The sequence below is a fragment of the Eubalaena glacialis genome, chromosome 4 (genome assembly GCF_028564815.1).
Source record: "Eubalaena glacialis isolate mEubGla1 chromosome 4, mEubGla1.1.hap2.+ XY, whole genome shotgun sequence".
In the NCBI taxonomy this organism is placed as follows: Eukaryota; Metazoa; Chordata; class Mammalia; order Artiodactyla; family Balaenidae; genus Eubalaena; species Eubalaena glacialis.
The window spans coordinates 111,275,532-111,300,521 of record NC_083719.1 but is presented as its reverse complement, the minus strand read 5'-3'; the positions used below and the strand labels follow the sequence as shown (position 1 = coordinate 111,300,521).

General features: G+C 38.2%; 1 protein-coding gene across 1 annotated transcript; it reads left to right on the top strand.

Moving 5' to 3' along the window:
* The first annotated feature begins 4,840 nt into the window (after positions 1 to 4,840).
* On the top strand, positions 4,841 to 23,185 carry ZCCHC10 (zinc finger CCHC-type containing 10). The gene is made up of 4 exons (XM_061188165.1): positions 4,841 to 4,899; positions 17,917 to 18,078; positions 21,728 to 21,769; positions 22,424 to 23,185. The coding sequence occupies exons 1-4, from the start codon at positions 4,859 to 4,861 to the stop codon at positions 22,689 to 22,691; spliced, it is 513 nt and encodes a 170-aa protein (XP_061044148.1). The 5' UTR covers positions 4,841 to 4,858; the 3' UTR covers positions 22,692 to 23,185.
* The last annotated feature ends 1,805 nt before the right edge of the window (positions 23,186 to 24,990 follow it).

Below are 24,990 nucleotides of genomic sequence, written 5' to 3'. Positions count from 1 at the left end.
ACCCATTGCAAAGTATCTACAGTGACAAAAAGCTGATCAGTGGTTTCTGAAGGATGGTGACAGAGGGGTGGTAATCAGGAATTACAGTGTTGCATTAAGAAACTTTTGGTGGTGATAGATATGTTCATGATCATAATTGTGATGATTTCAGCCTTATAAAAAGCTTATAATATATAAAATATTTTATAAATATCAAATCTCATCTTCATACACTATAAATATATGCAAGTTATTGTATACCAAACCTCAATAAAGCTTTAAAAAAGTGTATTGTCCCAAAATGAATATATCATGGAAAATAAATACCACATAATAAAATGTGCCTTTTGTCTATGTCTCCTACTGTTTTCTAACATTGAGTTATGAAATAAATCCAACTTTGTTTCACAGCAACATAGTGTCAATTAAAATCATTAGCTGAGGTAAGGTTTAATTCTCAAAGCCAGTCTTTCAATTTCAGTTTCTTTTTCTTTTCTTGTTTTTTAATTTTTTTTTATTGGGGTATAGTTGTTTTACAATGTTGTGTTAGTTTCTACTGTTCAGCGATGTGAAGTAGAGTTCCCTGTGCTATACAGCAGGTTCTTATTAGTTATCTGTTTTATACATATTAGTGTATATGTGTCAATCCCAATCTCCCAATTCATCCCACCCCCCCTTTCCCCCACATCTTACATAACTATAAGACACTTGGTGGACGCTTTCCTAGGACAAAAGAATAGTCTGCTTAAGTCTTAGTAAAGTGTTCATTTTTTTCCTTTTTTTTAATTGACGTATAGTTGATATACAATATTATATGTTACAGGTGTACAGTATAGTGATTCACAAATTTTAAAGGTTATATTCCATTTATACTTATTATAAAGTATTTGCTATATTCCTCCTGTTGTACAATATATCCTTTTTTTTTTTTTTTTGGCTGCGTTGTGTCTTCGTTGCTGCACGCAGGCTTTCTCTAGTTGTGGCGAGTGGGGGCTACTCTTCGTTGCGGTGCACGGGCTTCTCATTGCGGTGGCTTCTGTTGTTGTGGAGCACAGGCTCTAGGCGCGGGCTTCAGTAGTTGCAGCACGCGGCCTCAGGAGTTGTGGTGCACGGGCTTAGTTGCTCCGAGGCATGTGGGATCTTTCCAGCCCAGGGATCGAACCCATGTCCCCTGCATTGGCAGGTGGATTCTTAACCACTGGACCACCAGGGAAGTCCCGTACAATATATCCTTGTAGCAAACCTAATAGTTTGTGCCTCTTAATCCCCTACCTCTATTTTGCCCTTCCCCCCTTCCCTCCTAAAGTGTTCATTTTTGCCAGCTAGAAATTACTTGCAGCTTTCACAAGAGTTTTAAATTTTTTTCAGCTTCTATCCATTAAGGTTTACAGTACTTAGTGTCTGAATTTTAGCCTGGGCCCTCTGGACAAAGTTGAGAGTCCCTCAAGTCCATGGGCCTCAATGGGAAAGAGCCACATTGGCTTGGTCTTTTCGTTGAAAAAAAAGATTTTTTTTTTTTGGCTGTGTCGGGTCTTAGTTGCGGCACACGGGCTTCTCTCTAGTTGTGGCGCACGGGCTCCAGAGCGTATGGGCTCAGTAGTTGTGGCGCACGGGCTTAGTTGCCCCGCATGTGGGATCTTAGTTCCCCGACCAGGGATTGAACCCTCGTCCCCTGCATTGGAAGGCGGATTCTTAACCACTGGACCACCAGGGAAGTCCTGAAAAAGCAAAATATTATTGTATTGTGTGTGTGTGTGTGTGTGTATGTGTGTGTGTGTGTGTGTGTGTGTGTGTATCTGGCCCCTGTATCTAGATGCTTTCAGTTAACTCTTGTAGGTTTTCCAGGTGTGCAAACCAAATCATCACAAAAAATGTCATTTGCTTCCTCCTTTCTATTTGTTATATCTTATTCTGTCTCTTGCCATTTTACATTTGCTGTAGTACAATTTCTTTCTTTTTTTTTTAAAGCTCTTCCTGAGCCATTTGTTTCCTTTTTTTTAAATTAATTAATTAATTAATTTTAGCTGCTCTGGGTCTTCATTGTGACACGAGGGCTCTTCATTGCAGCCCACAGGCTTCTCTAGTTGTGGCGCACGGGCTGTAGAGTGCAAGGGCTCAGTAGTTGCGGCATGCGTGCTTAGTTGCGGTATGTGGGATCTTAGTTCCCCGACCAGAGATTGAACCCGGGCCCCCTGCATTGGGAGTGGGGAGTCTTAACCACTGGACCACCAGGGAAGTCCCTGCAGTGCAATTTCTTTTAAAATTAGCTGACAAATGGGAATTCCCTGGCGGTCCAGGAACTCTGCGCTTTCACTGCCAAGGGTCAGGGTTTGATCCCAGGTCAGGGAACTAAGATCCTGCAAGCCGCACAGTGTGACCAAAAAAAAAAAAATTTTTTTTAAAGTTACCTGACAAATACATCTTAATATCGTTTTGTGGAAAACTTGAAAGTTTGTGAATAAAGTTCATCTAGAAAAATAAATACCTAGGAGCAATAAAGAAAACTGAGGAAAAGAAGAATATTTAGGAGGGATTTGCCCTCCTAAATATTCTATAAAATTATGCAAATTAAAGCAATACAAATCCTGGCACAAACAGATCTTTGGAAGAAAACAGAATGTCCAAACAAATTAAATTTGTACATATTTAGTTATGAGGGAGTGGCATTTCAAGTCAATAAAGAAGTGATAAATTATGTAATAAATGGTGTTTCAAAAACTAAAAATTAGTATTAAAAATATAGCCATAGGGACTTCCCTGGTGGTCCAGTGGCTAAGACTCTGCGCTCCCAATGCAGGGGGCCTGAGTTCGATCCCTGGTTGGGGAACTAGATCCCGCATGCATGCCGCAACTAGGAAGTCCGCGTGTTGCAACTAAGCATCCACACGCTGCATCTAAAATACCCCGCATGCAGCAACTAAAACCGGGGCAGCCTAAATAAATAAATAAATATTTTTAAAAAAAGAGCAAAATGTATAATCTATCAAAATTAAAAATACACATATCCTTTGACCCAGCACTTTTACTTCTAGGAAGTCATGTTACAGAAACATGGGTGAGTGCTTAAAAATCTGTTCATTCCATCTTTGTGTTAAATGATCTAATTGTTCAACAACAGGATACTGGTTGGATAAATTGTGGAATATCCATGTAATCCATATAACATAATACATGAAAAGAATGAATTGGATCTGCATGTGCTGATATGGGAAACGATGTCCGTAAACACAGTGAGGAATGAACAAAGCAAGCTGAGGAACAGAACAGAGTAAGATTCCACTTTTTAAGGAACAAGATGTGCACAAAGGTTGCATGACATCACCTTCTCTAACTCCCATTGCTGAATCACTCTTTACCCCTTACGCTAAATTATTTTTCTTTAGACTATTCACGCACGTTGGACATTGCGTTTGTTTATTGTCTGTAGAAAGCTCCATGTGTACAATGACTTTATTTGTTCAATGCTCTGCCTTCAGTTCCTCAAACATTTTAATTGAAAAACAAATTTTAAAAAAATGGAGACACAGAAACATACATACATATATATATTTCAAAAAGTTATCTATACGCAGACCTACTAGAGAATGGACTTGAGGACACGGGGAGGGGGAAGGGTAAGCTGGGACAAAGTGAGAGAGTGGCATGGCCATATACACACTACCAAATGTAAAACAGATAGCTGGTAGGAAGCAGCCGCATAGCACAGGGAGATCAGCTCAGTGCTTTGTGACCACCTAGAGTGGTGGGACAGGGAGAGTGGGAGGGAGACGCAAGAGGGAGGAGATATGGGGATGTATGTATATGTATAACTGATTCACTTTGTTATAAAGCAGAAACTAACACACCATTGTAAAGCAATTATAGTCCAATAAAGATGTTGAAAAAAAAAAGTTATCTATATTTCAAAGACTGGATTTAAGAGAATAAATTTCCACGACTGACACTAAATACTAAAATATCCTTAAAGAATTAATATTTGTTGGGCTTCCCTGGTGGCGCAGTGGTTGAGAATCTGCTTGCCAATGCAGGGGACACGGGTTCGAGCCCTGGTCTGGGAAGATCCCACATGCCGCGGAGCAACTCGGCCCGTGAGCCACAATTACTGAGCCTGCGCGTCTGGAGCCTGTGCTCGGCAACGAGAGGCTGCGATAGTGAGAGGCCCGCGCAACGTGATTAAGAGTGGCCCCCGCTTGCCACAACTAGAGATAAGCCCTCGCACAGAAACGAAGACCCAACACAGCCATACATACATACATAAATAAAAAGAATGTAAGCAGACAAGAATATCATTAAAAAAAAAAATTAAAAATAAAAGAATTAATATTTGTATAATTTTTCCAGTTGAAAAAGCAGCTTTACCTATATAGCCTTATAACATCATTATGAAAAACATAAAAATATAAACAATTAACATATATTTGCATTTAATAGTTTGCTAAAGTCATTTTTTCAATTGATGGTCCCAATCTTGTTGAACTCATTCCTTTTTACTTTGCTATCCAAACTACTTCTAGTGTCCTGAACACTGCAGTTTCATTCATTTATATATATATATAAATTCATTTGTATATAAAGATGGCTAGATGGATCCCTCATTCTAGAATGTTCTTCCCTGCCTCTCCACGCAATATACGTGGACCCATCCTTAAAATCCCTCATTCAGACCGGTCAACTTGCCTCATTCCTCTCCCTCAAACTACAGACGCACACAGGAAACACAACAGACCAGGCCCTAACCACTACTTGCCCCAAAAGCTGCCCCGTTAGCTCTCCAGGCCCGACTGGTCCCGCCCACGCCTACGGCCTCCGGAGTTCTAAGTCCCCGCCCCCTCCGAGGAGTTTCCCAAAACCCAGCGCGGCAGGCCTCAGCCGCGCTAAGATGGCGACTCCCATGCATCGCCTCATAGCCCGGAGACAAGCGTAAGTTAGGGCCGGAGTCGGGCCGCGGGGCGGGCTGGGGGCGGGGAGAAGCGCGTCAGCCGGCTAGTGAGCGGGCGCCGGTATGCGGGGTCGGTGTGGGATCCTCAGCGTGGCCCGGCGGAGGTTGGCCGTTTTTCTCACACGTCGCCTGCCCGCAAGGGGCTCGGGCCGGGGCGGTAAGTTTGATGTATGTGGATTAGCGATTTCGTGGAAGACGGCTGCGTAAGACCGCTGGGCGGGACCTAGGGGTGCCTGAAGAGAGTCTCGTGTTTGGTTCCCGCGAAGGGAACGCCCAGGAGTTGGTCGCTAAGAGTTTTATGCCCCTTTGCCAACCCGGCCGCCCACCCCCACGCGTGACCGGGCGAAGCCTGTAGCCCTCGTCCAACACCGCCTAGTCTCGCCGACGTAAACCTTCAGCTTCCTGTGCAACCTCCAGCCCAGCTGGCTTTTCCTGCCCCTTCCTATCGCCTTCCCTAGGAACAGCCTGACTTTTCTGCCAAGCTCTCTTCTCACTTTCTGCCATTCATTCTCCAACAAATATTAATTTATGCATTACCTATCGCTCTATGCCGGTATTTGGGTGTAAGTAAAAAGAGGTGTTCAAGACAGAATCCCTGCTTTCAGGAAGCTTACATTCTATTGGTGGAAAGAGCCGATAAACTAAACATTTTAAGTAAATACAGTTGATGACAAGAGCTTTGAAGGAAGTAAGAGGTGATGGAAAGAGAAAAAGGTCCAGGTTAGGTTGGTTGGACTGGAAAGGCATCTCTGAAGAGGTGGCGTTTGAACAGAGATCGGAAATGTGAGAAAGGAACGAGTCATGAGAGGATTTGGGGAAAGAGCACCCAGACTAGCATAATTGTTTTGAGACAGCAAAGAACTTAGTTTTTAAGAAACGAAAGATGGCCATTGTGGATAATGAGCGAGAGAGAATAGCACAAGAGGTTTGCTGTGAACAGATAATGCAGGAGTTTGTGCCAGATGCCCCTTTCTTGTGAAACCTTTTTTTTCTTCTACCAGTCTGCATACCCAAACAACGTCTGACACTTTTTCACTCTGTTAGCTTTTAACGGCATCACCATTTGCCCGTTAATAATATATCGCTCACAGTCTGCTCTAATGTGTATATTTATATTTCTTTTTTAATAAATTTATTTATTTTTGGCTGCATTGGGTCTTCGTTGCTGCGCGCGGGCTTTCTCTAGTTGCGGCGAGTGGGGGCTACTCTTCCTTGCGGTGCGCGGGCTTCTCATTGCAGTGGCATGTCTTGTTGGAGAGCACAGGCTATAGGTGCGAGGGCTTCAGTAGTTGTGGCACGCGGGCCCAGTAGTTGTGGCTCGCGGGCTCTAGAGCGCAGGCTCAGTAGTTGTGGTGCACGGGCTTAGTTGCTCCATGGCATGAGGGATCTTCCCGGACCCAGGGCTCAAACCCGTGTCCCCTGCATTGGCAGGCGGGTTCTTAACCACTGCTCCACCAGGGAAGCCCTTGTATTTCTTTTTATATTTATATTTTGTATTCTAAGAGCCCTGATCCTTCTCTTCTCCCTTTCATCAGACTACCTCTCATGCCTGATGAGGTTCCTTGAACATAAGGATAAAGACTTAAGGAATCAGAATGAAGTAGTAGTATGCTTGGTGGAGGAAGAAGGCTTTGAAGTCATATGGTTCTGAGATCAAGAATGGAGTAACAGTAATACTTAATAGATGTGCACTAAATGATATCACCAGGGTCTAATCTCTCTCAGGTTTGCCCTTTTGGGTGTTGGTTCCATACTTGGTTAGATCACTCCTTTGGTCCTAAGATGACTGCAGTATCTAGGGTCCTTTATATCCTCTCAGCTTCAAGTTGATAGCATCTCATTGTCTAGATTGGGTTACATACCCTACCCTGAACCATGTCTATGGGATTATGAAGCTTTGATTGACTTGGATCTCATTCCCTTCCCAGCATAATTGAATGGATCCTTATAAACCAATGGGTGGAAAATAAAATAAAAATAAACGAATGGGTGGGTAGGTCAGAGGAGGTAATGATTGCTAGATTGACAAAACCAACCAATGTCCACTTAAATATGAAGTGAAAGTAAGACTTCTAGCACTTATAACATAAGTTTTGGAGTATCACACAGTTAAACAAATGTTCCATTTCTGCAGTATGCTTGTATTTGGTACATGAGCTACACAGAAGTAAAAGACAATCTTAGCTTTAGGAGCTTCTAGTCTTACTGGAAAGAAAACATGGTGTATAATGAAACCTGTCATGGTTTGCAGACTGTCGGGACAGTTCCCAGGGAGTTGGAGAGGGAGGGCCTTTAGAGGCAAGGGGAGTCCAGGAGAATTTGGGGAATATTTTGGGGGGGGAAAGCAGAAGAGGAGCCTTAACTTTTCATTTTATATTCATCAAAAAGATTTAATTTTATTTATAAAGAGCATATAGCACTTCCATAAGAACAAGTCTTAAACTACAAGTTATGAGAAGTGAGAAAGTACTATTGACATTGTTTTTAAAAGTCTTTGGACTAAAGGAGGAAAAGGGGGAAAATTTGAACTTTTCATTCAGCAGATCTTTCACGGACTTAACTTTGAATCAGATTTCACTCACATATAATTATATGCAGAATGAGAAGACTGGAACTGAAGCCCAAGATACTTGAGGAGTGAGTTATAGAGCCCTAATCCACTCTGAATGTGTTTAAGGCACTTGACCCAGGTGATCGCTCCTCAACATAACAGAGATTTTCCTGGTGAGACAGCTGTACTGCTGCTGGTAATCTGAGAACCCCTGGCAAACAGGAGTGATGCTGAAGGACTGGATGTAGGCAAATGCTGTTTTGATTTTCAAAGTGAGAATGGTAGATTCCACAAACCAGACCAGTGAACTTGATATCCATTCCAGCCAAAATTCTGGCTGGATTTATTAAATACGTTCAGAAAGAAAAGCCAAGATCATCAGGTATCAAGTCATTACAGATTGATACCCTTTTTGCCTTTTAGGTATTTGGATTTCAAAAAGGCATCTTGAAAAGTCTCTCACAATATCCTTGTGAAAACAGAACAATTAGGTACATCAATTGAACATCATGGACAAAGAGTATTGTTTAATGGGTTTAAGTAAATATATAGAGGTATCCCATGGTGGCCTGCAGAGTTTGGTTCTCAGTTTGGTCTTGTCAACATTTTTATAAATGACTTGGATGAGGACACATGTGCGTGTTTATCAAACCTGCAGTTAACACAAAGCTAAGAGGGCTAACTAATACAATGGATGATGAAATCCCAATCCAGAACGGTCTTGACAGGCTGGAACTCTACGTTGAGTCTAACAAGAAGAAATTTAACAAGGGTAAAAATAAGTATTGTAATAGTATTTTTTTAATTTCAATTTCCAATTGTTTGTTGCTAGTATATTGACTTTTGTATATTGACCTTGTATCCTGTGACCTTATTAAACTCATTTATTAGTCCTAGTAGCTCCATTTTGTATTCTTAGGGATTTTCTAGATAGATAATCATCATTTATATTATATTTTTTGTTTATTTGGTATGTACGTTTTTAAGATTTTTGTTGCATATTACCAAATAGCCCTTCAGAAAGTCTCTGCAACTTACATTCTTACCAGCAATTTAGAATGTGTATCTTACTCTATTTAGAGTGCCCATTCTCCATCTTTGCCAACAATAGGCTTAAAAAACAGCTTTGCCAATCTGACAGAAATGGTATCAGAGAAGGTGGTTTCACCCAAAAAGGCTGTACCATTAAAACACTTCCTTAAGCCTTAGCTTAGAATATAGAAATGGAATATTATTAAATAGGGTATTCATTTGAAAAGAAATAAATGCTGATCTTGTTTATTTTGAAATTATCGGTGTGTCTCATTCAGTATTCTATATGGAAGATTTAAGTATTTTTAAGGGTGTTAATGTTTAGAACATCATAGGTGGGCTTTAGATATTGGTGAATGTTTTGTTTATAACAACAAAAAGCAAACTCCACAGTGCTGGTAGATAATATTTTTAATGGCTGGGATCCCAGGTTATAAGTTTCTTAATATTGGGAAAACAAACTATGAGTTGGAGAAGACTTTATTTCCTTGATTCTGAGAGGCTTCCACCCTCCTCCATATTTTCATTGTTAGGAAATATTGTGAAAGGCTTTGAAATGGATTAAAAAAAAAAAAAAAGATTACTAACTGATTTGTCTAATTCCCTATCCTGGCTAGTGACTCTGTGAGGGCCTGTGCCTCACTGTCTTTGAGCCATATATATATATATGTCTCATATATATATATGTTTTGTTTTGTTTTTTAGTTTATTTTTGGCTGAGTTGGGTCTTTGTTGCTGCGCGCGGGCTTTCTCTAGCTGTGGCGAGTGGGGGCTACTTTTCGTTGCAGTGCGCGGACTTCTCATTGCGGTGGCTTCTCTTGTTATGGAGCACGGGCTCTAAGTGTGCGGGCTTCAGTAGTTGAGGCTTATGGGCTCTAGAGCGGAGGCTCAGTAATTGTGGCCCACGGGCTTAGTTGCTCCGCGGCATGTGGGATCTTCCCGGACCAGGGCTCGAATCCGTGTTCCTTGCATTGGCAGGCGGATTCTTAACCGCTGCGCCACCAGGGAAGCCCTCTTTGAGCTATTTTAAAATAACTCTGTAAATTGTAGAAAGCTGGTGGAAAAGATTCTTACCCATGAAAAAGCAGTACAACTGATTCTTGCCCTGTGTCTATTGACGAGTTTTTAACTCTTTGTAAATTCGTTTCCTGCATTCCTGATTGCCCATATATGTGTGTTGTTTGGATTCTGTTTTGAACCAGTTGCAACATCTTACTGGTTCCCTTATTAATTAATGATTAAATAAAACCTTTGACGTGTTCATTTTATATTTATATGAGAGTCATGATTTTACATTTTTTACTAATTACCCTTTAATGTTTTTAAATTTATTATTTCTGGAATGCATATTACAATTGTGTACATATTAAATGTGTTAGTGGTTCTTTTTGCCTGAAAAGTGGGTAACTTAATATTAAGTCCATAGAGTGTTTTATTATTGATAGCCTTAACAATTTGCTACATTACACATTCAGATAAGCTCTGAAGTTATAGTCATGGTTCTGGCAGTTGCTTACTGAAATTTATGAACTATTACTAGGCAAAAAGCTGACTCTTCTTTATTATCTTTCAATACTACCACTCAGGACTTCCTTGGTGGCGCAGTGGTTAAGAATCCGCCTGCCAATGCAGGGGACATGGGTTCGAGCCCTGGGCCGGGAAGATCCCACATGCCGCGGAGCAACTAAGCCCGTGCGCCACAACTACTGAGCCTGCGCTCTAGAGCCAGCGAGCCACAACTACTTGAGCTCACGTGCCACAACTATTGAAGCCTGTGCGCCTAGAGCCCGTGCTCGCAACAAGAGAAGCCACCTCAATGAGAAGCCCGCGCACCACAACGAAGAGTAGTCTCTGCTCAGCAACGAAGACCCAATGCAGCCAAAAATAATTAAATTTATTTAAAAAAAAAAAAAAACTACTACTGAGTAGTATTTCCTTGCTTGAAACATTAGTTCTTCACATTAGGATTGGCTTAATTTTTGAACAAATGCTAAAAATAAATTACTGTCAAAATTACAGAAGCTGGCTGACGATGTGGGAATTCATTAATGAAAAGCATACTATAAACAGTATATGTCCTCTTAAACCCTTGCCTATTTAAACAGTCATTCATTTTACAAACATTTACTGAACACCAATTATGTGTTCTGCAGGGATAAAAAGGCGACTGCTCTAGGTCGAAATTAAGAATCCAGCATCCCATCATGCAACCATGTTTTGAGAAAATTTAAATTGCCATGTATCGTTAGTCCAGATAATTGATTAGCCTAATGTGTGGATTGATATTCACAACTCCCATTTATTTGTGTATTACTTTATGCCAGATTCCTTACTGCTTTCTATACAAACATCCCAGTCTGTAGAATGGGGCTATTGTTCTCAAACTCATTGGGTTGTCATGGGGATTAGATGTATTTATGTATAAATAGTACTTAGCTAAATTCCTGGCACACAGTAAGTATAAACCACGGTTATGGTCTTATCTAATTCTCACAATAACCTAGTGAAGTAGATATTATCCCATTTTTTAGAATAGAAACTGAAGTTCAAAAAGTGGCTTGCTAACGAGCCTAAAGCTATTGTAGTGAAAGAGCCAAGATTTTTAAAAATTTTTATTGTTGTGAACTATAACACATCTACAAAAAAGTTCAGACAACATAAGTATGTCCTTAATAGGTAATTATAAAGAGAACATCCCATGTAACCACCACCCAGATCAAGTATTTAATAAAAAATTGCCAATATACTAGATGCCACCAAGGTGCTTTCCCAATCACAACCTCCTCCCTCCTTCCTAAAGTAACCGCTGTCCTAACATTTATGGTAATTACTTACTTGCTTCTGTTCTGTGCTTTTACCATCTAACTATTCACTAGAGTTTAATTTTGCCTGTCTTTAACCTTTACACAGAATCAGACAATTTAGATTCTTTTGAGTTTAGCTTCTTATATCTAAGCTCCATCTGAGTTAAATTAAGCTGGAATTTGTTCATTTTTATTACTATGAAGTATTCCAGTGTATTCTATACCACAGGTCATCCATTCTTCTTTGATATTATTTCCAATTTTGAGGATTTTACAAATCTTGTTGTTAAGAATATTATTATAGTTCTTCCTCTTCCTCTTCCCTACTTGAACAAGTCAGTCCTAAAGCCATGAGGTGGTATGGATCCATGCAGAGGACTGACCTGGCACTGGAGTATCAGAGCTGAAGGGGAGTAACTAGGGCATCCACATAGGGACGTGAACTGGCTTGCAGTGCCAGCAGGGTGCAGAGGGCATCCAGTTGAGGGAAGGTCCAATGCAGGGCACCAGATCCCAAGCAGAGTGAGGGGGGTTTCCACACAGGGAGAGCCATTTAGCACAAGTTGTCACCCTAGTGGGGAGAATGTCTCCATGGGGGAGGGGAGGTAAAATTTGGTATGGGGTGGCACAGTCTAAATAGAAAGAGAAATGAGTTCATGTGAGGTGGGCTGGCCTGGCAGTGGAAGTCAGAGCCCAAGCAGGGTTAGGAGCATATTCACATGGGGCGTGTGGGAGGACAGCAAAGGGCAGAGCGCCAGAGCCCAAGTGGAGTAAAGAGGGCATCTGTCAGGGGGAGGGGGCAACAATGGGCAATTGGTTTCATAAGACAAATTGACCAAATAAGTAAATCTGTTAAGGGTAATGGGAGCCAGATTTCTCACTGAAGGAGGAGGAGGTATGGGGAAGGAGAAAATAGAGTAAATTCTGTGAAGTTGGATTGGAATTAAAGGGATCGCTATGAATTCATGGTTTTCAAAATATGTAGTTAAATGTAGCTGTAAATGTGTGTATTTGATACATGGATAGTTATGTGTGTGTTGTTCCCTAGCTCTGTCCACTGAGGGTACCTGGGAGCAGCAACATTCCAGTTACAGTGAGCACATGTGTGCCCTGATCTTGACTCTGAGTGTCATCAGGGTTCCATCAGGCTGATTTCAGGCCTGGAAAGGCCTGATTTCAGGACAGGGAAAGTATAAGATGAGCCTGGAATTTTTTGTTGTACCAGAAAGCAAAGAAGTGCTCAAAGAATGAAGGAACCATGTCAAAAGAACACAGAATCCAACTTGGAAGGATTCCCACTGACCAAATCTAGGGCAATCTGAGCATCAAAATAAATCACGGTAATGGATAGTAACTCATTCAATAAAATAGAAAAATAAGTTCATACTGATAGATGAATAAATGAACTAAAAATTTAATGAGCAGGATATTTATGTACTTTCAAATACCAACCCACAAAATACTTATTAATTGCTTTATTAGTTATTAATTATAATTGTATAACAAATTACCCCAGAATTTAGTGACTTCTAACAATAAACATCTCAGTTCTGTGGTCAGGAATTCAGGAGTGACTTAGCTGAGTAGTTCTTTTTTCTTTCTTCTTTTTTTTTTTTTCTGGCTGCCTCAGGTGTTAGTTGTGGCACGCGGGATCTTCATTGAGGCATGCGTGATCTTTTGTTGTGGCGTGTGAGCTTCTCTCTAGTGACATGTGGGTTTTCTCTTTTCTAGTTGTGGCACGCAGGCTCCAGGGCACATGGGCTCTGTAGTGTGGCACGTGGGTTCCAGAGCACATGGGCTATGTAGTTTGCGGCTCGCGGACTCTAGTTGAGGCGCGGGAGCTCAGTAGTTGTGGCGCGTGGGCTTAGTTGCCCTGCGGCATGTGGGATCTTAGTTCCCCAACCAGGGATCGAACCCGCGTACCCTGCGTTGTAAAGCGGCTTCTTTACCGCTGGACCACCAGGGTAGTCCCAGCTGAGTGGTTCTGACTCAGGTTCTCCCCATATGTTTGTGGTCAGGATGTTGCCGGGGGCTGCAGTCATCTGAAGACTTGACCACAGCTGGAGGATCTGCTTCCAAGATAGCTATTCACAGGGCTGTTGGCAGGAAGCCTCAGTTCCTCACCACGTGGGCCTCCCTAGAGGCTGCTTGAGTGTTTTCGTGACATGGCAGCTACATGAGCTAATCTTTAAAGTCACGCTCCATCACCCTGCTTTATTCTGTTAGTTAGAAGCAAGTCACTAAGTCTTAGCCACACTTAAGGGGAGGGTAGTTAGGCTCCAACCCTTGAAGTAAGGATATCATAGAATTTGTGGACATAATTTAAAACCACCTCAATTACAAAAGGACAAAAAATAACTTTATATTGCAAAATCTGGTCGACCCTCCTTAATGAAGGGATCAAAACGAACATCATCAGTAACAAGACAAATTGAAGTCTTGTGTCACCTGACAGGAATACAGTGAGAAGAGCACGGCACATTTCTGTTATATTCCTGCCAAAAATACATGGCTTGAATCTAATCATAGAGAGATATCAGATGTTGTAGCCAGCCTCCAAGATGATCTCCAGTGATCCCTGCTCCATGTGTACTCTCCTCCAGAGAGTACCAGAGTTGGTCTGTATGACCATTAGAATATAGCAAAAGTAATGGTATGTCATTTCCAAGATTGGCTGTTAAAAGACTGACTTCTTTCTTGAGTTATCTTGGTTACTTTCCCTGGGTAAAGCCATGTTGTAAGCAGCCCTATGGAAAGGCCAGCAGGCAAGGAACTGAAGCCTCCCGTTAGCCACATGAGTGAACTTGGAAGCAAATCCTCCAACTCAAAATTGAAGCACATTCTACAAAATAACTGGCTGTAATCATCAAAAAGTGTCAAGGTCATGTAAAGCAAGACACAGGACTGAGGAACTCTTCCAGACAGAAGGAGACTAAAGAGACATGACAACATGTGCAACATTGATGCAGAACTGGATTTTGCTATAGAGAACGTTTTTGGGACATTTGATGAAACTTAAGTGGGGTCTGAAGATTAAACTTAAATAGGCTCTTGAAGGTATCAACATTAACTTCTTGATTTTGATGGTTACATTGTGTATATGAGAATGTCCTAGTTTATAGAAAACATGCAGTAAAGTGTTCTGGTTTGATGAGGCATCAGGTTGGCAACTTACAAATGGCTCAGCAAAAACAGTTCACAAATGATTTAGGAAAAATAGTTCTTTGAACTGTACTTAACAGCTTTTCTATAAGATTGTGATTATTTCAAAACTTTTTCCTACATAAAGGAAAGCAATATTCCAATATTATTATACATGTTATCTGGTATAGTTTTGTGTAGATTTCTATTGTGTAAGTACCTGCAAGTGTAATTGCTGGACTGTAGAGTATGCATTTCTTTAACTATAGTGGTTTTTGCTTTTTCTTAGGTTAGTAATGAGCACCTTTTCATGTGTTTATTAATTTGTTTCCCAATCCCATTTTTGTACTGCTTTTCCATCTTCCACTTTATCTTATTTTTCTATTATACATCATTTCCTTAATGATTCATAAGAGTTCTTTGTATACGTAAGATGAAGCTGTTGGCAAAATGTGTTACAAATATGTCCTCCCACTCTTTGGCTTCTCTTTTTACTCTCTTTATAGTATATTTTGATGAACAGAAATTCTTAATTTTTGAAAATTCTTAATTTTAGTAATTCTAATTTATCAATCTTTTATGATTAGTGCTTTTTTTAAAAATTAATGTATTTATTTATTATTTCGGGCTGCGTTGGGTCTTCGTTGCTGCACGCGGGCTTTCTCTAGTTGCGGTGAGCGGGGGCTACTCTCCGTTGCGGTACACGGGCTTCTCATTGCGGTGGCTTCTCTTGTTGCGGAGCACGGGCTCTAGGCACGCGGGCTTTAGTAGTTGTGGCCGATGGGCTCAGTAGTTGTGGCTTGCGGGCTCTAGAGCGCAGGCTCAGTAGTTGTGGCGCAGGGCTTAGTTGCTTCGCAGAATGTGGGATCTTGCCGGACCAGAGCTCGAACCCGTGTCCCCTGCATTGGTAAGCGGATTCTTAACCACTGCGCCACCAGGGAAGTCTTAGTGCTTTGTTTTTGTTTCTTAAGAATTCGTAACTCAAATATGTCACTTTTTTTATACTGTCTTTTAAACCTTATTGTTTGGCCAAGTCTGTAATCATTGTTCGCTTATGGTTAAGTCTTATTTTTACCATATGCATAACCAGTTGTCCCTACATCATTTATAATCTAACCTTTCCCCCCACTGCTCTTTAATGCCATGGTTGTCATAAATTGTTCATGTATACATTAGTCTATTTCTGGACATTCTGTTCTGTTCCACTGGCGTATTTGTATATATTTGCTCCAATCTCACATTCTTAGTTATTATAGCTGTATCATAAGTCACTGTCTTTTATTTTTTTCTTTCAGTTTTATTGAGATATAGTTGACGTACAGCACTGTATAAGTTTAAGCATAATGATTTCATTTACATACGTCATGAAGTCACTGTTAACAATAAGTTTAGTGAACATCCATCATCTCATATAGATACAAAATTAAAGAAACAGAAGAAAAAAAGTTTTTTTCTTGTGATGAGAACTCTTAAGATTTACTCTCTTAACAATTTTCATGTATAACATACAGCTGTTAATTTCATTAATCATATTGTACATTACATCCCTAGTACTTATTTATCTTATAACTAGAAGTTTGTACCTTTGACTGCCTTCATCCGGTTGCTGCTCCCCCTATCCCCCACCTCTGTTAACCACAAATCTGAACTCTTTTTTTTATAATTTTTTTGTTTGTTTTTGAAATATCATTTACCTACAAAACTGCGTTAGTTCCGGGTGTACATCAAAGAGATTCAATATTTCCATACATTACAAAATGATCACCACAAGTCAATTTCTTTTAATCCAAGTCTTCCCTACTTGTTCCTTTATAAGGGTATTTTGGCTATTCTTGGCCTTTTGAATGTCCATATACATTTTAGGGAATAAGTTTAAGTTCCATACCAAACAAGCACCTGTTGAGATTCTGATTGGCATTGCTTCAAATCTATAGATCAGTTTGGGGAGAATGGACATTTTTTACAATATTGAGTCTTTCAGTCTATGAACATGGTAATGCTTTTATTTAGCTACTTATTTAGATGTTTAATTTCTCTCAGTAATGTTTGTTTTCTGCATAGAATTCTTGCACATATTTTCTTTCACTTATTTATAAGTGCTTGTTATTTTTCAGGATGTTATAAATACCATCTTTTAAAATTTTATTTTTAACTGTTTTTGTTAAGTAGAAACTCAATTGATTTTTATGTGTTGACCTAATATCTAATAGAAAGTTTGGCAAACAATAGTCCACTGAATCCTGCCTGCTGCCTGTTGCAGGCTTGCAAACTAAGAATGCTTTTTACATATGTTTGTATATATATGATCAATTTGATGATAGAGAACACTAATTTTGAACCTCAATTCAGTGAAATGTTATCTTATAGAAAAGAATTCCATTCTTCTCATTAATAAACCTCTTTTATGTGAAATATTTTCGTTAATAAAATATTTGTAGAAATTTGTTTTCTCTCTTGTGATATAAATACCTTTGTAATATCTTCAATTTTGCCTCTTGGTCTGCAAAGCCTAAAATATTGACTCTCTGACACTTTATAGACAAAGTTTACTGACCCCAATATAAAACCTTTCTAAACTCACTTATGAATTCTAATTATTAAAAAATGTTTTGGGACTCCCCTGGCGATCCAGTGATTAGGACTCCATGCTCCTAATGCAGGGGGCAAGGGTTCAATCCCTGGTTGGGGAAGTAAGATCCTACATGCCGCATGGCAGGGCCAAAAAAAATTTTTTTTATCTGTAGAGTCTGTTGGATTTGCCATTTACATGATACATCATCAGTAAGGAATGACAATTTTATTTCTTCCTTTCCAATTCCTTTATCTATTTTTCTTCACTTGCCACACCTTAATTCAATTTCAGGGACTGAGATTTTTCTTAGTCTCCTAGGTGACTAGAAGCTGGGCTGCACTTGATAAGCAGTTGCTTTATTCTTAGAGTAAAGCCCTTCAGAGTCCCAACTCTGAATGCATGATTTGTCTCCCTTGCTCCTTATCAGTGATGCTTGCCTACCCTCCTGATTTGGGAAAAAACCCCAGCACAAGAGTTGACTTAAATGTAGGGCTGACCACTCTGGGTTTCCAGCTTCTTCCATATCTTGGCTTGGTTATTCTTTAATCTCTTGTTAGTTCTCTGGTACCTCGAGCACATTGTTAAAAATGTTTTGACTGTCTTTTCTAGTTCTGAGCTGAAGAGTTGGTCTGAGTTACCTAGTCTGCCATTACTGGAATGGAATTGAGGGAAGAAGATTTGAACTCAGTTCTGTCTAACTCCCAGGTCCATGCTCTTAACCACTTACTATATTGCTTTGTGATTAAATCTAACAAATAATTTAAAGTGTAAAATGATGCTTATTTTTTAATTGTACCTTTACATAAGCATCATTTTATGCTTATATTGTTTATGCTTCTCACGACAGAAAATGTCAGGTCAAAAATTTAAGGCCTGTATTCTATTTTTTACTCTGTAGTGAAGCAAATAAACAACATGTAAGATGTCAGAAATGCTTGGAATTTGGGCATTGGACTTATGAATGCACAGGAAAAAGAAAGTACCTACATAGGCCTTCAAGAACAGCAGAACTAAAGAAAGCTTTAAAAGAAAAAGAAAACAGATTATTATTACAACAAAGGTAAGGTTACATATGGTATCCAAAGGAATATTTATTTGTATTTATAAAATTTATTAAGAGACTAAATATCTTATGGTGGTTATCCAGATTTAGATTATATTGTAATATTAGCTAATGTTTAATGAGTGTTACTGTGTGCCAGGCACCGTACTAAGGTCTTTACAATTATTAGCTTATTTCAGCATCACGTCTATACCGTTAAGGTAAGTACTATTATAATTCCCATTTTACATATGAAGAAGCTGAGGCATGGAGAGATTCAGTAACTTGCTCAGTGTCACACAGCAAGTAAGTGGAAAAGTTAAGTGTTAAACCAACTAGCCAGTCTCCAGAGTCCGTGCTGTTAATCACTTTGCTTTCTTGCCTCAACTGCCAATGAAATGACAGCAGAATACTATGAGGTAGATTATATGAACTGATATGGAAAGATATCCAAAGTAAGTACCCAAGATACTTATACTAAGTATATAAACAAGGTAGAGAACAATATATATAATCTACTATCATTTATGTTAAAAAGGAAGAAAAAAGGAATAATGGAGCTTTTGCAGGGGGGGAATATAAATGGTTGATAATAGTGGTTCTTTTCTAGAAGGAGAACTGGGTAGGAGGGAAAAATTGTTATTTATCCTTTTATGCCCTTTGAATAAAGCTTTTTAAATTCCCATGAAATAAGTAAGCTTATGTGTTTCAGAGAAACTGAAACAGGAAGGTGTCAGGTCTACTTAGTGCTGCATATTAGAAGTAGCACCTTCATGGGGACCGTTAGCAATATAATAGTGTCTTAAACATCTGGATTTTCCAGGCAGCAGTCTTCCAGTTTGTGGACAGGAAGGCTCTTCAAGGGTTATACGGGAATAGACAAGTAATCAGTTTCTAGATTATCAATATTCATATATGTTTCTTCCAAAAATAAATCTGTATGAGACCTTGCCTACCCCTCTCTAATTTCACAAAAGAAAGGCATACCTCTCGCCTATCTCTAATCTTAATTTGGTATATTGTGCTCATATATAAAATCCTAGAGACTTTTCAAAATACTGTTGTTTGTAAGAAAGTAAAAGGCCCAAATTATTGGGAGCAAGTTCTTTTGTAATTTTTTTTCCCAGCAAAATTGAAGGAGGATCTAATTGAGTTGTCAATTTAAAAGTATATTTTAATGATACATCGTTATGTGACTTGTGGAATATAACATGGGAGGAATTCAGAGAACTGAGTGACATTGCTACAGCAAAACTCTTTCTATTCCCATCTACCTGTTCAGGTTAACAAGCTTTCTCAGGGTTAAATCTGTAAAAGTTAAATATAGGAATTAAATTGATACTGAACCCTGTCATAGTCAAGCAATAAGATTCATGGATACATAAACTAGAAAAAAAAAATCCATGTCATTAAGAGGTACAGTTCCAGTGAAATTTTTTTATGTATAATATTTACTAAAATTTATAATATATTTTACATTGTTTTAATCAATTTGTGTAGTAGTAATGATAATGGTAATTCAACTCAGAATTTTTACACACTTTTAAAACCTTATGATCACAAGTAATTAAAAGATATAATATCAAGTTATGTCTATATTTTTATTGCAGAGAAATGTAAGTGATCACTAAAATTTTCAGGCATGAAAATATATTAGGATACATTCTGTGGGGAAAGGAGAATAAAAATTCAAGTTCAAAGAGGAAAAGGGACAGTGTAAAAGTACCAATTGTTAAAGATAAGCTTGTTCATTTATTTTTTTTAATTAATTATGATACGTATCAAATTTTGTGGTATTTAGAATTACCAAAATGATGTAACGATATTCTTTTTAAAATATCAATATTTAATATATAATATGCCAGACTTTATACCCTTTGAGGGGAAAAACATAATTTTTCAAACTTCTTTTATTAGGAATGTAAGCAAAAAATGTTTGAAGACCTCTGTCCTAAAGAATAAAATATAAGAGTTATGAATAATTTCATTTCAACATTTACTTTTGTTTTTCTAGTTGTATTACACAAGTATCTTGGTCTTAAAAATACATAGAACTACATGAATTTTAGTTTTGGCTCTGTTACGTAAAGACTGCTGATTTTTTGGTTCAGTGATAAAATTATGGAAGTGTGTGAATTTCAGTGATCTTGCATTCTTGTGGTGTGACTTAACAAATGTACTTCTACCGCTTATTTTACTGCAAAAATTACAATTCTCCAGTAAGTAATTCCATCATGTAAAACAGCTTTACATAAACACATATTTATATTTGAGGACCCAGGAAATAAGGATATAATGTTATCTAGGAAATATAGAGAAGTTCAGAATATAAAAATGTTAAATTTACAGGACAGTTTATGGTAATAGAAGTAAATCTGTAATTTGAAAGCCTGATTTAGTATGCATGTTGTTTGGCAGCTGTATAGCAGCAAGCCATTTGTGTATTTCACTCAGAAATCTCCAGACTTTGTTCTTTATAAATAATGTGGGGGAACACAGTCTTGAAGTATTAAGTCTCTGGTTCTTAAGCAGTAAATAACTGAACATTTGGGGGACATGCAGAAAAAGAAATATTTTGTTTGTTTGTTTTTGGTTTTTAAATTCTTTTGGCCGTTCCTCGCGGCATGCAGGATCTTAGTTCCCAGACCAGGGATCGAACCCGGGCTCCCTGCAGTGGAAGCACAGAGTATTAACTACTAGACTGCCAAGGAAGTCACAAGAAATAGTTTTTTATTTTTTTTGTTTTATTTTTACTTTTTATTTTTATTGGAGTATAGTTGATTTACAATGTTGTGTTCATTTCAGGTGTACAGCAAAGTGACTCAATTAAGAAATGGTTTTTTAAATTAAAGGTTGCTTTTCTTTTTATATGAAATAGCCATTTATAATACCATTCTAGAAACCCAAATTATAAATTACAGCTGTTGTGCTATGACTTGCTTTGTTCTGTTGTTCACTAAATAGTCGATTTAGCCATGTCAACCTAAGTTCAAAACTAAAAAAGAGGGGCTTCCCTGGTGACACAGTGGTTGGAAGTCCGCCTGCCAATGCAGGGGGCACGGGTTCGAGCCCTGGTCTGGGAGGATCCCACATGCCGCGGAGCAGCTGGGCCTGTGCGCCACAGCTGCTGAGCCTGCGCTCTGGAGCCCGTGAGCCACAACTACTGGGCCTGTGTGCTATGGCTGCTGGGGCCCACGCACCTAGAGCCCGTGCTCCGCAACAGGAGAGGCCACCATGGTGAGGGGCCCGCACGCCGCAAAGAAGAGTGGCCTCTGCTCGCTGCAACTGGAGAGGGCCTGTGCACAGCAACGGAGACCCAGTGCAGCCAAGAATGAATAAATAAAATAGATGAGTTGGGAAAAAACTAAAAAACAATCAAATTGGTGTGTTTGATCATCTTAACTACTAACTTACCTGGCTTCTAAAGTACAGTTGATAACATTTGTCTTGCTTAAGTGCTGGTTAAGTTGACTGCATGTACCATATACACCTGCAACAGGAAACTTTCCTCTTGATTATAGCAATAAACACTGGACTCTCAGTACATGTGATAAAAGACAAAGTGTTTCTCCAATGAAAAAAGTTTTGGGGATAGCAGAAGCGTTTGTCTGAGCTGTTTATAATCACTGTATTAACAGGAGCTTTTTCCCCCCTTCACATTTATCAGCATTGGAGAAACTAATGTAGAAAGAAAGACCAAGAAAAAAAGGTATGTGTGGCTTTAGTATTATATAGATAATATATAATACTAGTTGGAGGGATGGGGTGTGTGATTTTAAAATAATAGTTATAAGATTTGGATCTGAAGTCTCTTGTTTGCAATTCATGATTAAATATCATCCTGTTTTCTGATATGTTCCTCTGTTTACCTATCTGGAGTTTCTTCCTTCATTTATCCTTTTTCTCCAACTTTCTAGAGTCCTTGTACCTGGAAATAGTAAGTAATTTCTCTTGTCTTAGATTAGGAAATGTTATTAGAGTGGTAAGAAATTATTGACCAGCTGTATCTGGTATAAAGTAGTTAAGGTTATGAAGCATTTACCACTCTACATGAGGTTTAAATAAACCCAGTTGTTAAACTGCAACTTTTTTCTAACATCATTCACTCTGGAGCATAGTATAGTAGGTACACTTATCTCAGACTCCATCCAAGAGAGTTAAATTGCTGTAGTAAAAGACCTTGTGGTTGGGGGGAGAGGGTGGGCACAGTGGGGTTATTAGAGTTAGGCAATCCTCGAAACATCAAATCTAGAGATAACATGCTAGCAAAGCTTCAGTATATATATATACATAATACTCAAGTGAAATTGCTTTTAAACATTCTATTAAATGTCAGCTTCTCATGCATATAACTGTCTAATAGGTCTAAGAGTGTAACCAGTTCCAGTAGCAACAGCAGTGACAGTTCAGCCAGTGATTCTTCATCAGAGAGTGAAGAGACCTCTACCTCATCCTCCTCAGAGGACAGTGACTCTGATGAAAGCTCCTCCAGTTCATCATCTTCAGCCTCCTCCACAAGCTCTTCCTCGTCCTCCGATTCAGACTCAGATTCCAGCTCTTCCAGTAGCAGCAGCAGCAGCACAAATAGTAGCTCTGAGGATGAACCACCAAAGAAGAAGAAAAAGAAATAGAATTGTTCCATCCATGTTGGACTGATGGACTAAAAACGTTAATGCGATTCTCAGAAGGGAATTTAGAATGTGTTAAGACCAAATAGGTTAACTGATCAAAATTTTTAGAGTTCAAAAGTTTCTAAATGTTTTACATTGTAAGAGCATAAAGAGTATTAATAATGGATTATATATATAAAGACTTTTATTTTAGGGGTGAATCTTGTTTTTTTTTTATCTTTAAAATATATCTCTAAAATTAATCAAAGCTGAAATCTAGTAAATCTTTTTGTGATGAAACCTATCTTTTCTCCCTGTGAAATAAATGCCATACTTTGTTATATGTTAGTGCTATGTATCAGACATGTTTTCAGGATAATGCATCAGAATATCTATCTGGCAGTGAATTTCTAATGCTTTTGGCTGTATGTTATTATGTAAGATTTAATACCTCTGTAAGCTTAGAGTTTTCCTACTGTTAATAAATGTGCTCTATTTTTATGTTTATGTTCAGAAAGTTGTTCTGACTTCTTGTCCTAAGTGAAAAGTTCAAGGAATCTATTAATAAATTTATACCTTTTGGATGGTACAAGTTTCAAGTTACTGTGTTGTATTATTCATTTTCTTCTGGTTCTTAGAGTTACCCTTTTATGACAAAAATTATTCTAGAGGAACTTAAAAAGGAACAAAATTCTGAAACTACATAGGACTCTAATCTTGGTGCCTTTTGATAAATTCAGTGTATCAGAAAAGAAAACAGTCATTTAAAAAGCTAACTTAAGTAAAAGTGGTATAAGTACCTTTGTGTGTTGATATGCTATAAAAGGTACCATTCAAAGGGGAAAAAAATGGTAGGAGGAAGAGAGGTAATTTTTACAGAAAATTAGAGTGATGTTGGTTGCCTTTTACTAAAATATTCTTAAGTTTTCATAAAGATTGCCTTTTACCATTTTGCAATTGTGGTATGACAGTTTGTATGGTATCTGGTCGTATATGACAGTCTACTGCATAAATATGAATGACTTGGATCAATCTGGTGTGTTGACATAGCATATACACAGTTGAAATCTAGCATGAAAGTTTAAAAAGAAATACTGCACAGTATTTCTTAAAAGTAAAGTACCAGGCCATGGTGAAATTATTTGGTTTAACATCACATTATTTTGTGATGTCTTTTAAACTTTTTGGAAAGAGGTATCATTTGTAGAAAAATCTTGATTTGGGTTAAATATAGGTTTTTAAAACTACAGATGTTGTCTTTTTTATATTTTTATGAAAAAGCAGTAGAAAATTACTTTTGAAGAGAATGGACTTCTATTTAAATGTTTAAATATATGTATGTTGTGAGTTTAAAGAGCTGTAATTACCTGTTTTACAGAACCGTTGCTTTCAATGATTGTAAATATACTCTCAAAACATCACTTTAAGGCTCCATACAGAATGTGTCAATTGACAGGCAAATTTAATAAATTACTAATGAAATACAATTTACAATGTAATCTCTGTAAGGGCAATTTTAGCAGTTAAACTTGGAAGAGAAACAAATGTGTACATAGGTTACATCACTTGCAATTAAATAAAGCTCAGTTTGTGCTGACGAGCTTCTTAATAAGCTGCTTTTATCTCTTTGCTGTTTTACTTAATGCCATTTCTTATCCATTTACATGGTAACAGCATTTAAATTCTAATTATTTTTACTATTACACATGTTAAAAGGTATACCTGGAAAAGTACAGAAGACAGGAAATTCATGCTAGTCACACAGTTTACTCAAAAAAGCAGAATCAGTGGCAAAGTGGAGAGTAACTTCCAAAGAGTTTCTCCCCATCCTGCCTAAAAGCAGAACTCTGGATGTTGAATCCCTGGCAAATGTAATAAATGTATTATTTCTCAACCACAACCACAAACATATCAAAAGGAGACATAATTAGATCATAGGTTTTCACTCCACAAACATTTGTTAGTATGACTATATAATATAGTAAATTTGTCTTGGGATCAAAATATGGCATGAGGCCAAGTTAGCACTGGAAATGGAAAAAAGTACAGAGAAGGTGTACTTTATAGTCATGGTTTTATTTACTTTTTTAACTTGCTATTTTGAACTGACTGTAGATTTACAGAAAATTTGTAAAAATATTACAATTTCCGTGTATACCTCACCTAGCTTCCCCTAATGTTAGCATCTTATATAACCATAGTACAATGATCAGAACCAAGAAATTAATATTTGATAAACTACTGTTAATTAAATCAAAAGCCTTACTCATATTTCATCAGCTTTCCCAGTAATGTTCTATTTCTGTTCCATTATATTACC